We start from the raw sequence: 13,721 nt of genomic DNA, 5'->3' as shown, positions 1-13,721 counted from the left end.
CTGAAAATTGTCTCTGAGTTTCTGAGGAATAAATCTTTATGATCCAATAAAACCCAGGAAACAGGAAACAGAGGCAGCAGTGAACCGAGGTTCTGGTCAGAGTGACGGAGGGACGAGTCACAAAGTCACAAAGTGACATCATCCGACCCTCACACCGTCAGAGGCTCTGACCGACTCTGACGGGGAAAGTGCTGCTCAGCACTGACGCAACATGATGAGGTGGCCGCTCTCTGCAGAGTGTGTGTGTGTGTGTGTGTGATCACAAAGGAAGTGGGGAATGTCCAGCAAAGACAATTTTCCTTATACCCCCCATACCACACACACACACGCACGCACACACACACACACACAGTGAATCATCTGGTCGTAATAAAACTGATCATCTGTGTTTTTCCGTCTCCTGCTGGTTTGATTTTATTTTTCCAGCATCAGATCTCAGATGATCAGAGGTTGAAGGTCAAACAGTTTCAAATATTTAATTACATTTTTTATTTTTAAAGGATAATAAAAATTTTCCTCACCACTAATTTTGTTTTTTATTCATGAATTCACAAGATTCCCATCACAGTTTGTTCAACACAGGAGAAAATCCAAACTCATTCAGTTCATTTTTACATCAGATGCTAAAAGTGAAACTCTGTCTATGCAGCACCACGACCTGCAGGTCGATTTTGATATTTATTCAAATGTTTTTCATTTTACAACATTTTTACTCGTGTAAATAAAAGAAGGAATAAAAAGTAACAGCAGCATGTTTACTTCTAATTAACTTCAATGATTCTGACTCACCTTTACTTTCCATTAAGATTCATTTCTGGCTCCGCCCATCTCTGGTTGTTTCCTTTAACAACTCTAACATGTTTTAACCAAAATGCACCAGAAACAATTTCACAGTTTGAGGGCGGAGTCAGAATGTAGACTGGAACATGAACCAGCTGATTAAAAATATAAAGAATAAATGAAAACAAACAGAACCTGGAGGACGGAGCCATGAAAACCAGGAGCTGAAATACTGAGGCTGGGGGAAAATGAACTGATGAACTAATCAGAGGAGATGCAGAACAGCTGAGGCAGAAATCAGAAACATGGACTAAAAATGAAAAATATCAAGAATCCAACAGGAAAAGAATAAAAACCGATCAAAACTGAAACACAAAGAAAATAAAAAACTGAAAACAAAGAAAAGAAAAAACTGAAACACAAAGAAATGAAATGAAATGAAACTATGGCAACACCAGCTTAACATAATGAACACAGAGCAATGAACTGAGTAGGGAAAGACATGTCGAGCATTAATAAACAAGAACATGATCAAAAACACCCAGGGATTGTAAATAAACCACATATATCACCATTTATTTTCTTTTTTAGTCTATAAAATATAAAAAATGTGTAAATATTTTCATATTTTGTCTGATTACCAACTAATTTCTGACTTCAGTATTTTTGTTTGGCTGCTTTTTAATTCTGCTTGAGGATAAATATATTAAAGTAATGCTTCTCTTGCTTCAGGATAATGAATGAATGAATGAATGAATGAATGAATGAATGAATGAATGAATGAATGAATGAATGAATGAATGAATGTCTTTAATGTTGCACAGATTCAATGAAGCTGAACCAACAGGATGTTAACAGAAAGTTGGCAGAAACTGAAACTTTATTCTCTTAAATTCCAATAATCTTCATTCTGTTTCTTTTCTTTCCTCAATCTGAGAACATCTGGATTAAAGCCTTCAGCTTCGGTTCCCCGTTACAAACCGTACCTGGAGCTTTTCCTGAAGCACTCATCCTCCGTCTGGATGAGCGGATGATGAGCTAAATGAGAAGCTTTGGCGCCGACATAATGAGGGTTAATCAAAGTAAAGGGAGGATCCGTGCCGTCCTGCTATAGAACCAGATTTAGAAATGTTCTGCACCGTTTAACCTCCAATTATTCTTATTTTGGAACGGGACCTGCGATGACTGAGCTGCTGTTTGGCTCTCTGGTTGTCGTTACCGTGGTAACTGCAGTACAGATACAGCCTGGGGCAGGTGAAGCAGAGAGCTCAGGTATTCATCACCTGCCAAACACAGAACTAAAGACCTCAGCGCTTTGGAAAGAGAAGGAGAAACACTGGAGATGAAACCATGGAGGAACTGATGAGAACAAACTGAGAGATTAACACAGAATAAACACAACACACTGACACAACACCAAACCTACAGCAAAGCATGGTGGTGGCAGCATCAAGATGGGGGTTACTTTACTCGGCTTTTTGAAACTAGAAGCTGGAATTTTAAAAAATGTTTCCATCTTCAGCATCTCTATTAGCTCCATCATTTATCTAAATCAGCAAAATGAAACAAATGAGAAGTAAATATTTAGAAAGTGGAACCAGAACTAAATGTGACTGAAGGTCAGTGAAGGTCACCTGAAGATGGAGGATGGAGGATCTCCTCAGGGTTTACCATCAGTAGCAGATGTTTATTTATTATTATTGGACCTTTGGAATAATTTTAATATCACTAAATCCAGACCAGGCCTGTTTCCTGCTCAGCCCTGTTTGCCTCACACAGTAAATATTTTATTTATCTGAATATTTGGATCAGTCAGATGTTTTCTGTCTGGTGGAAAACCCACCTGCTGCGTTTCTGACTTCCTGCTGCGATCCCACACAGAGGAATCCTGGGAAATATGCAAATTAGCAGAACTTCTCTCCTGTTTCAACAAAAACCTTCTGTCCAACATGCAAACAGGGCAGAAAGTTTCTGTTTTTATTTATCTCATTCAGGCATAAAATGACTCCTGAACCAAAGGAAAAACTCAGTCATGCCATCAGAAACTTTGTTTTTCCAGCAGATGTTCCCTGAGATGCAGCTTCTGCACATGTTTTTAGTAAAATCCCCTGAAAAAAATTCCCAAAACAAAGTTTGACAAACAGAAAATAGGATTTTATCTCCAACCAGGTGATTCCTGAAGAGCTGAGTGGAAAATTTTCATGACTTTGTTCAGGAAACTTTCAGAAAGACTGAAGAGCAACGAATCAGGAACATTTCAAATGGAAACATCTGGCTGCCGATTAAAACTGGCTGGTTTCAACAAAACGGCCTAGTCCATACAAACAGCTCTGATTCTCTGAAACTTGTTGTTTCATCTTTATTGAGTTTTATGTGACAAAATGATTCAGAATCGTGTAGAGGTGATTCATCGTTTCCTCAAACTTTCTAATTTTTTAAAAAAGCCCCCTTTACTCCGATGAAGCTAAATAAAATCCAGACTAACTTAACATTATTAACATGCTCTGACCATGTTAATAATGGAAATGATTGCTGATGCAAGATGAGGAAGAAGGAAGTGATTCTGCATTAGTTTATCATAAACAAATTCAGACGGAGCCTTTAGAGTCACAGGACAAACAGATCAGATCACAGCAGCTGCTGCAGCTGCTGCAGCTGCTCCTGCTGCAGCTGCTGCTGTTGCTCCTGTTGTAGCTGCAGCTGCTGCTGCTGCAGCTGCTGCAGCAGCTGCTGCAGCAGCTGCTCCTGCTGTAGCTGTTGCTGCTGCAGCTGCTGCTTCAGTTTGAGCTGAATTCTCTGGTTTAAAACCTCATAGATGTTTGGAAATGAATTTAAACAAATTTCCTAAGGTTGCAACTTGGACTGATCACTGATGAAGTAAGGGGAAAAAAACAACATAAAAAACTGAGTGTTATTATTTTCTGGAATGTTTGCTTTAAAATCTGATTCTAGATTAATTTTTTTATCAAAGGAAGTTATTTAGTTTGTTTTGTGGGATCAGCAGCTTCCATGAACTTCTTTTCTCTCCATGATTTATTTCTGTGCATCTGCAGTCTGACGCTGCAGAACTTCACTTTCTGCACAGAAACATTTTATTTCTAGCAGGGAAACAGCGACACCTTCTGTTCGCACTCAAACACACAGCGGAGTTTTATTTTTGAGGCTGATTTATCATTAACTGCTGTAGCACCACCTGGTGGAACCTCAGAGTTATTACACATCAGTGTCCTACCCATCTGGCTCCAGCTTCAGTTTCTGAAGTTATTTTCATCATTTCTGTGTGGAATATAATAAAACCTTTAACTGAGACAAAGGTTTCTTTAAATTTTCTTCTTTCTCTACCATAAAATATTCTGTCTGTCATCCAAAAACACATCAATGTTTAGACAAAGTGAAACATGATGAAAAGTCTGAAAACTGTTGCTCATGTTTTACTGAAATTCCCAGGAGTTTCTGGTTGCCTAGCAACCTCCTGTTCATAGCTGCTTGTTGTTTTTCTGTGAATTCCTCTGATATCAACAGTAAAAATGCAGGGAAAAGACAAGAAGCCGAGCGGCTCGTCTCCTCCAAAGGACAAGAAGAAGTCCTCCGAGGAGCCGCCGGACGCCGAGGACCCGGAGCGAGAGAAGAGTTTGTTTCTGACTCAGATTAGTTTTCTGGACGAACAGCTGGAGAGGTGAGAGGATCACCGAAGACACTTCAATCACTCAGAGTTACATCCAGATTCAGTCTAACTGCTGCTAAACTGCTGATTTCTGTAAAAACACTTTAACACACAATGGAAACTGAGTTTTAATGGACAAACATTCAGATCTGATCAGCTGCTTCAGATTCAGGCTGATCAAAATGATCTGAGTTTAACATGAGAAAAGTTTCATTGTGTTTTAAAGTTTTATTATTAAGGAAACCTTTACAACCAAAGTGAGGTCTGAGGGCCACATTTTAGTTGTTTTCATATTAATCAGAGACGCTGCAGTCAGAACCATCTCTGTAAAAAGTGAATGTTTAATGTCTGCAGGTTCCAGCTTCAGAGCGATGAACTGAAGGAGCAGAAGAAAGACATCGTCCTGAAGTCCGGCGCTCTGCAGAAGGACACCACCGACATCCTGGAGTACCTGCAGCACTACCTGTCAGTGCTGGAGAAGGACGAGGAGGAGCTGAAGGCCAAGGTGGAGCGACAGCTGCAGGGCGACCAACAGAAAACCGAGTCCTTGGAGCAGCTGCTGAGTACAGAGAGACAGGAGCTGCAGGACAAGTTGGACCAAATGGGCTCAGACAGAAACAACCAGGGTGAGGCTGCAGGACGTCAGGCTGCAGAGGTTTTCCTTCCCAGATTATATCAAATGTGTTGAAACAGTGGTCAGATTTAATATTTATACTGCAATTAATCAATCAATCACATTGATCAAAAACCATATATTGAAAGAATAAGCAACATTTCAATTCAAAAACTTTCTCCCATTTAATTATTGAATAAATAGACATGGAACCTCAACAACAATTTATAGTTTTAATCTGTTATTGAGGTCAGATTGGTGCAAAGTGGCCAATCTGTTCTGCTCATGTGTTTCATGAACTGCTGATCGTTTTGGAGCCTCTTCAGAAATATGAACGGAGGACGATGACATCACTGAGGATCATCTTTAAAATATTCTGTTAAAACCCAGAACTGAATTTAGATAAAGTTTATAGGTGATCATCAAATACTGCAAAAAAACAAACAAACAAAAAACATTAATAAGGTTTAACACTGTTTTAATCAAACCTGTAGGGGGCAGTGTAGTGCAAAGCTAAAACCAATGTCAGCCAATCAGATTGACTTCCTGTTAGGACTTAAACATGGAGTCAGCAGGTTCATTTGTAGGTTGAACTACTTTTAAACACCATATTAGAATAAAAAGTTATTAAAACAGAAGATAATATCGATTATCAAAACAAGTATTTGGACAGATTAACATTTTGTTTGTCGTAGACAAAATCTCAGTTTTTCTATAAACACAAATATGGAGTTTTCTTAAATAATCATGTTTGTTGATATTAAACTGAGTTGTTGTGAGGATGAAAACACATAAAACATATTTCATGTCTTTGTCCTGATCCGACTCCCATCAGCTGCCAGGATAGAGGAGCAGCGGCTGCAGCTGATCGAACAGGAGCGGAAGATCGACATGAAGAAAACTCTGGACAAGGAGCTGGTCTTCCTGGAGCAGCAACACGCCGCCGAGATCAACAAGATGTACATGGAGAAGCGGGAGTGAGTGAGCGGCCGCCTCAGGGTTTCCTCCGCGCCGCTGCAGGTTCTCAGCGTCTCTGTTCTCAGGATCATCGATGAGATGAAGCAGAACGTGATGAACAGCATCAGGCAGAGGGTCAAAACCATGATCCAGGAGGAGACCGAGCAGCACCAGAAGCTGCGCGCCAATGTCGAGTCTCTGTCGCTCAAGAGTTTGGTGCTGCTGTGGAGGAGAAAGTCTGAGCACAGCAGGATGGAGCGTCTCTGTCAGACGTCCATAAAGATCCGAGTCATGATCCACAAGATGACCCGCAAAATCAACATCCTCAGGAAGGTAGAAGGATTTTAATCTGCCAGATTAATGTCACCACCTGCTCCCTCTGTTTTATTAAGTAATGTAACAGGTTGAATCCCTATTGGCTCAGGCTAACTGAGCTCTCTCTCTGATTGGCTGATATATATTAACAAAACTTTATCTGTGCAAAAAAGACAAACAAAACAACAACAAAAAAAACAAAAAAACACTTTCACATAAAAAGCTAATTAACCAGCATTTACAAAGTTGACACAAACTCACTAAGTTCACTGCCCCCTGGTGTACTGGAGGGGCATGACCAGCGTTGGCAGCTCAACATCAGATTATTGATATATTTTAAAATAATCTGAGCTGCAAACTAAAACAAATATGAGTGTAAAACTTTCTCAGATGACTGATTTTGTTCCAGAATAAAACAAAAAAACTTTTGCTGTTAGATTTAAATCTAGTTTAGTTTCTTTTATCTTTGTTTTTCCTGAAACCTCCATCAGGAATCGGTGAAGCTGAGGAGGAGATGCAAACTGCTGACGGGTCACATCAACGAGCTGCAGAGCTCCAGGGAGAGCCTGCTGGGCTACAAGGAGGCCTACAGGTCAGAGGTCACGTCTCACCGAGCGCCTTTTACCTTACAGTCACTAAACCTGGTGACATCTGGACCAGAACCTTTATCATGGAACCATCACCATGGAACCATCACCATGGTTCCATGGTGATGGTTTACATAAACCTTTTTCACACATTTACAAAGGCTCCCTCTCTCCCCCCCTCCCCCCCTCCCTCTCTCTCTGTCCCTCCCTCCATCCCCCCCTCCCTCTCTCTCCATCTCTCCCCCCATCCCTCCCTCCCTCTCTCTCCGTCCCTCCCTCTCTCTCTGTCCCTCCCTCCATCTCTCCCCCCATCCCTCCCTCCCTCTCTCTCCCTCCCTCCCTCTCTCCCTCCCTCCCTCCCCCCATCCCTCCATCCCTCCCTCCAGGTCCTGCCTGGCCTCCGGGTCGGAGGAATGCCGTCAGAAAGCGATGGCCGTTGCTCTGCTGCTGGAGCGTCTGCAGAGGGAGCGGAGCAGACGGAGGGACCTGGAGGGAGACCTGAAGAGAGCCGTGTCCTTCCTCACAGCCATCGCCATGGTAACGCTGTCTGATCCATGGTGCGACCCGAACGGTGAGGTGAAGGTTCTGGTTCCTCTGCAGGACTCTGAGAAAATCCCCGGCGCTCAGCCGAGGCTGCAGCACCTGCTGCAGCTGATGGTCACCAGGGAGCTGCAGGACGCCGAGACGGCCGTCCTCACCGGGTCCTCCGACCAGACCGCTGGACCGCCGAGAGCTGAGGGCTCTGGGCCCGAACCGGCCAGGTACCTGGACCCGCCTGCAGGGATCAGAACCAGATGGAATCAGCTGGACCGGGAACCGGATCAGAACTCAGAATCACGTCCCTCTTCCTGTCTGTCCTGCAGCAGAGACGAGGCGGAGGAGGAGGAGGAGGCGCTCTTCCTCATGGCCAAACTCAGACCAGGAGACCTCTACCTGGTTCCTGGACCAACATGGACGCCCAGAACCGCCTCGTCCCAACGCAGCCTGACGCCCAGAAACAGGTTGCTATGGAGATCAGACCGATGCCACCAGGAAACAAAAACTCAGTTTAAGACATTTAGATTATTGATTTTAAGATGAAAAACTGTTAGAACAGAAAGTCACAAATTTATGGAGTTAAAAAGTGAATCCAGTTTCAAACAGCAAACGTTTAATTATGAATATCTATAGATGTGATATAAATATAAATTCACGACTTTTTAAATGCAGTCTGTTTCAGAATATTTACAGCAATAACAGCTGATCTGATCTGATTTGCAGATGAAAATCTTAATCCTAATTCAACAAAAATCATTTCTGATCCAAATAAATCAGGTTTCATTCAGACCTTTAGTTTCAGTTTCGGCTTTTTTCCTGCAGAAACTCATAAAAAATCTGTCAAATATTCATATTTCCTGGATGTCCTTTAAGTTTTTCTTCCTTTTTTAGTTTGTTGCATAAATGTTTTGAATTGTTGGTAAAATCAGCAGATGAGAAACCTCCCAGCCTCAAACTGCAGACCCAGAATGATCAGAACCGTTTGGGTCCGTCTGTCTGCAGGGATCAGAAATGAGCCTCAACATCTCAGGACTGGAGCTGAAGCAGAAATCAGTTTCTGTGTTTGTTGCATTCAGAGGCTGGATCAAAACGTGGTTATTTTCAGTTGTAGCAGAGTAAACCTCCTCTGTCAGGCGGTTCTGACCCGCTTCCCGTCTGTTGCAGCGTCAAGCTGCCTCCCATCCAGAAGAGTCTGTGGCAGACGGCGCTGCATGAGTGGATGGGATGATCTGGTGAAGCTGCTGCAGCTCAGGAGCTCATTTTGATTCAACTGGAGCTTTTCTTCTATTCTCCTCAAACTGTCAAAGTTGAATAAAAACCAGAGACTAAATGTTCTGCTCATTTCCACCAGCAGGGGGAGACACTTCCTTAAAGAAGCCGTTTGTCTGTAAACCAGAAGAAGCTGCAGCTCAGGATGAAGGTTTCCTGTAAAGTTAAACTTCTCTGTTCCTCCAGACTCAGTCAGGAGGAAACATGCTTCATGTTTTCAACAATAAACTGAACCTGATGCATGTTTGATATCTGGGATTAAACTGGACTGAATGTAACCAGTTGCTAAAAATAAAATAAATATCTTTAGATGTATTAATTTCTAATCTTAATTTTAAGTTCAAACCATGTGACTAAAACTTTCAGTGGATAAACCATCTGGAGCGGTTCTGGTCCTTCATGTTTCCTCCTGAGTTTAATGAAATATTGACCTCCAGGCTGCAGCAGGATTTAGTGAGATGGTGAAGAGATAAAATTCATTCATTCATTCATTCATTCAGGTGTTTCAGTGCAGAGAAACATCTAAAACTGAAGCTCAGAGTCCTGAAGACTGAAAACCACTGAGGGCTGGAAAAGGATGGAGTTTTATAAATGTCTGGATATGAATTAAAATACATTTATATAATTTATATTCAGCAGTAAATTAAATAAAATCTCCCAGTAAAAAGCTTTAATGCTGGTTTCTGTGGATGAACAGAATCTATGAGCTTCTTTCACTGCAGCTGTTGAACTGAATTCATTCTGACAGACCAAAGGAAGGAAATGAAACTTAAAACTCTTCAATAGATTCATCTGGAAAAACAAAGTGAAATGACAGGTGAGCCGTTTCTCTTCATCCAGGGTCACCAGAGGTCAGAGGTCACCCAGGGGTCAACAGGCTAACAGGACGACAGAAAACTCAGGACATTTAGAGACCAGTTAACCAAACCAGTCATGCTTTGACTGGACCGAGCAGCAAACCAGTAAAACCTAAAGATTGGTGGACAGAGTGGAGTCATTTATCTGATGTTTCAGTCATAAAAAGTTTATAACGTTGAGAAACAAAATGTTTGGATTCTCCTCAAAAACAAAAAATCTGATCCAGGATTTAAAATGTTTTTAAATCCACAGAAGTCAAAGTTTCATCAATCAAAACCAGAAAACTGTTGGATTTATTATAAACTTTATTTAAATGTGGTAAAACAAAGTGTGACAGTGCAGCTGTAAAAGGTTATAAACACATAAAACATTATTATTATTATTATAATTCATTGCACAGTAAAACAGGACATAAAACCGGACAGAACCGATCGCCTTTCAGAACCGTTTCTGATTTCAGCTCAGATTTCATATTCAAAGCAGTTCATATGAAAAGGTTCCAGCTCCGGTTCTGTTGGGTCCATTTAAGGTTCGGATCAAACTGGGTCGGTCCGAACGACCCAAAGTACCACCCAGAGTCTAAACACTGGGTTCATGTAAAGATCCAGCCCATCCTGACCCGTCCCTTCCTCAGAACCGGACCCAGAACCGAACCCAGAACCGACCCGTTTCCTCTGCTGAATGTTGATGGAAATAAAACTCGGAGCTGCTGTGGAAACTTTCTGTGAAGGGAAACATTGATGCTTCAACATGCAGGCAAATTTCTGCCACTGAGAGGAACCACCAGAACGGGTCGGACTGGACCGGAACCAGCTGCTGGTTCTGTGTAGCCCTCTGTCTGAACGGAGCAGCAGAACCACTGGAGCCGGATCGTTTGCATGATTCTGTCAACAAGATTTGATTAAAAGGGAAAATCTGCAGCTGGTCAGGAGGAAGTAAACGGGTTATATTTAGAACCAGAACCAGAGCCGAACCGGAACCGGAACCAGAACCAGAACAGAACCAGAGCTGGAGCGAGGACAGAACCGAACCAGAACTAGTAACAGGACAGACCCAGAGACAGAACAGAACCGGAGCCGGAGTCTGGACAGAACCGGTACCAGAACCACCTGAAACAGCCGTGAGGTGAAAGTGAAACGTGATCCAAGCTGATCTGATCCTGAAGTGATAAAGTGGAAACGGATCAGTGAGTTTAATGTTTGGTACCTTTAGATTCACCTGGAAGGGAACTGGACCGACTCGACCCGGTTCTGATGAACCAGATTATGACCCAGGTCCCTTTAAAGAACAGGAAGTGATCAGCTGCACAGCAGCAGCTCTTCCTTTAAAACGTTTCCACATGAAGCATCGTCTGCTCATCTTCATCATCTTCACTGTGACCCAGATGAGGAAGATGAAGATGAAGATGAAGGTCCGCTGCGTCCCGCTCAGCTCAGATTCCAGGAGTTAAAATAAAATAATTACATTTCAGTTTTCTTCCTCCCAGCAGACAGGAAGTGATGTCATTTGGTGCCGTTGTTGGTGGTGAGGAGGAAGATGACGATTCCGGTGAGGAGGACCATCATCATCACCACGGCGGTGAGGAGGAAGGCCCGGCAGATGGGTCGGCCCGTCAGGCGGAACAGGGCGCCACCCATGCCGCCCCCCGCCCCCCCGCCGTCCCTGGAGGACGGGGTGGGAAGCCCCACGTCCAGAGTCCGGTTCACCGACCTGAGAGACGTCATGGACAGACGGCCCGGCCGACCCGACCGGCCCGGCCCGTCAGACGACCTGCAGACAGGAAACGGAACCGGATCAGTCAGAGCCAAAGTGGAGACAAGGCCACAGATAAACAGAGTTCCTGACAGGGAGCCGTTTGTCCTCCATTACCACATTTAGCAGCGACTACATGAAGTGATAGACAGCACTAAGCCCCTCCTCTTGGCTCTGATTGGTTGTTTTTGGTTCATTTCTTCACACAGAAACATCCAGGCTGGTTCCAACATGAAGCTTCTGGAGCAACAGAAACAAACCACATATGGACCAGAACCGGTTTCCTCATACCAGGGCCCAGCGCTGGAGTTAAAGACTTGGACTAGGCCATGAAGCCTGGTCTGTGAGGGAAACTGATCAACTCAGTCCTGCCAAACAGCTTAAGACACATTTAATCATATCCTCTGGTTGAGTTAAATGTAAGTATGTAGCATATCATTTTATCAAAAAAAAAAAAAAAAGCCATTTTGCTTTAATAAAGTTATTTTTACCTGGTTACGGTTTTAAAGCCTCCAGGTTTTGTTGCATTGCTTCACTCAGATCAAACTTTGCTCCTCCAGCAGATCCAAGCAGACAGATTGTGATGTTTATCTTTTATATTAATGATTAAAATGGTGTTTGATTGCACAAACATCTATTTACGGCTGTTTTCAGATTTATTACTCCATCCAGACCTCAGACTTATTGATCAGTTTGTCATTGACCTTAATATGACCTTGACATTAAGACACAGAGGGAGGATCATCAGATCTGAAACCAGCATGTTGGAAAAATCCTGCAGTTTGTTGTTCATCTCTGATCATTTCTGAGCGTTTACAGCATTTTGCCGTATGCTAAGCTGCACCACTGGATCTGAGCCAGGTTTTAATAACCAACCAGCTCCAATAAAATGATTCAGCAACACAAAAACATTCCAATAAAGCTGACCTTTGACCTGCTGTAGTCAGTGTCCTCATTGATAAGCAGATCACTGAGTTTGCAGCTCAGTTTTGGTGTTTTTGGTTCCTGCAGAGCTGAACCAGCAGCGTTTGTTCAAATAACGTTAGATTTTATCTAGAGATTAAATATTTCATATTTATCTCAGAACTCTGTTAACAAGGAGGTAAAAACTCTCCAGGACAAATTAAACGTCTGATTGACAGGTCAAAGGTCAATCTCATTCAGGAGGTTGAAGTTCTGCAGGATTTTCAGTTTAATGGAGCAAAAACTCTGCAGCTCAACTTCAGCAGACTCAACGATCCAACTCTGATTTCTGACACTTCCTGGAACTAAATCATATTTAATAGTTTTCAAAGCGTCTGCAGTCTGAACAGCCATGTTGGATTTTATTAGTAGCATGAAAAACATTACAGAACAAAAGGATCAAACTGACCTGAGTGAAGTTTCTTCACCACCTTCTACACAAAATGTGTGTCAATGTTTTGTTTGTGCTGCTGTTATTTAAAGATATTAAGTTTCCAGAGGTCAAAGGTCAACCAAGACCCCTGTATTAAAATCTAATGAAATATGGTGTCAATCATCTGTTACATTTATGCAGCAAAAATTGTTATAATTTTTTAAATAATAATAAAAAGGTGACCATCTCTCATCCTGCCCCTCCCCACCATGAACAGTTTATCTAAATTGTGTTTGTGCAGATAAAGTATTTGTTGCGTCACATGCTTGATTGAGTAAATGTGTTTTGGCTGGTTGACCTTTGATGACCTTTGGAAACATTTGTCTTTAAAATGAAAGCGGCACAAATGAACATTTTTGCTGCACAAACTTTTAACACCAATTTTGTTTAATTTGAACCCAGATGAAGACCTGCTGAGTGAACGTTGCCACAGCAACACAGTGACCCCTGACCTTTTAGTTTAAAGGAACTGAAGTTCTGCAGGAAGTCGCCTCTGTTCTGTTTTAGACAGAAAAGCCTAAAACCGTGTGGCTGACCTTTTGACCTGCAGCTTCCCCTTGTTGCGGATGAAGCGGATGCTGTAGACCCTCTGCATGGCGGCCGGCAGGTAGGACAGGACGTCCGAGTCGGTGGCCAGCTTGGGCAGGCCGAGGGGGGGCAGCGGGGTCAGGCCGCGGCACAGCGGGCACTGGATGGCGCTGGGCTCCGCAGACTTGACGTTCATACGCGCCAGGCACTCCAGGCAGAAGGTGTGCTTACAGTTCAGCATCTTGGGGCAGCGGAAGACGTTGTTGAACTGGCTGAAGCAGATGGCGCACTCCAAGTCCGGACCCGACTCGTCAGAGCAGTCGGTCTGGGACGGCTGGAGGTCCGGGACGGACAGCTGGGACGGCTGGAGGTCTGGGACGGACAGCTGGGGCGGCTGGAGGCCGGCGGGGGCGTAGGGGTTATCGGTGGGGCTGAAGGCCGGCAGTGGCAGCATGGAGCTGGGGG

General features: G+C 43.2%; 2 protein-coding genes across 2 annotated transcripts; one reads left to right on the top strand and one right to left on the bottom strand.

Annotated features, from left to right (window-relative positions):
• The first annotated feature begins 4,250 nt into the window (after nucleotides 1-4,250).
• Nucleotides 4,251-9,036, top strand: LOC103152614 (uncharacterized protein C9orf117 homolog). Its single transcript, XM_016661253.1, has 9 exons — nucleotides 4,251-4,456; nucleotides 4,799-5,070; nucleotides 5,893-6,034; nucleotides 6,101-6,347; nucleotides 6,821-6,921; nucleotides 7,303-7,453; nucleotides 7,517-7,677; nucleotides 7,780-7,917; nucleotides 8,618-9,036. Exons 1-9 carry the CDS (start codon nucleotides 4,308-4,310, stop codon nucleotides 8,679-8,681), a joined length of 1,425 nt encoding a protein of 474 aa, XP_016516739.1. The 5' UTR covers nucleotides 4,251-4,307; the 3' UTR covers nucleotides 8,682-9,036.
• Nucleotides 9,037-9,867: 831 nt separating this feature from the next.
• Nucleotides 9,868-13,715, bottom strand: LOC103152645 (RING finger protein 225). The gene is made up of 2 exons (XM_007573201.2): nucleotides 13,265-13,715; nucleotides 9,868-11,350 (listed from the first exon to the last, which is right to left on the bottom strand). Exons 1-2 carry the CDS (start codon nucleotides 13,708-13,710, stop codon nucleotides 11,083-11,085), a joined length of 714 nt encoding a protein of 237 aa, XP_007573263.1. The 5' UTR covers nucleotides 13,711-13,715; the 3' UTR covers nucleotides 9,868-11,082.
• Between the last annotated feature and the right edge of the window lie 6 nt (nucleotides 13,716-13,721).

This window comes from Poecilia formosa, unplaced genomic scaffold (assembly GCF_000485575.1).
Source record: "Poecilia formosa unplaced genomic scaffold, Poecilia_formosa-5.1.2 Scaffold320, whole genome shotgun sequence".
Classification (NCBI taxonomy): Eukaryota; Metazoa; Chordata; class Actinopteri; order Cyprinodontiformes; family Poeciliidae; genus Poecilia; species Poecilia formosa.
The sequence above is the reverse complement of the archived record's forward strand: the minus strand, read 5'-3'. Positions and strand labels throughout refer to the sequence as shown.

Excerpts from the sequence above, each read along its gene's own strand:
- LOC103152614 (XM_016661253.1), top strand. The coding sequence starts at position 4,308 with ATGCAGGGAAAAGACAAGAAGCCGAGCGGCTCGTCTCCTCCAAAGGAC. Across the intron at positions 6,922-7,302 it reads GGCTACAAGGAGGCCTACAG|GTCCTGCCTGGCCTCCGGGT; the intron begins GTCAGAGGTCAC and ends CCCTCCCTCCAG. Across the intron at positions 7,918-8,617 it reads AGCCTGACGCCCAGAAACAG|CGTCAAGCTGCCTCCCATCC; the intron begins GTTGCTATGGAG and ends CGTCTGTTGCAG.
- LOC103152645 (XM_007573201.2), bottom strand. The coding sequence starts at position 13,710 with ATGCTGCCACTGCCGGCCTTCAGCCCCACCGATAACCCCTACGCCCCC. Across the intron at positions 11,351-13,264 it reads GGGAAGCTGCAGGTCAAAAG|GTCGTCTGACGGGCCGGGCC; the intron begins GTCAGCCACACG and ends TCCTGTCTGCAG.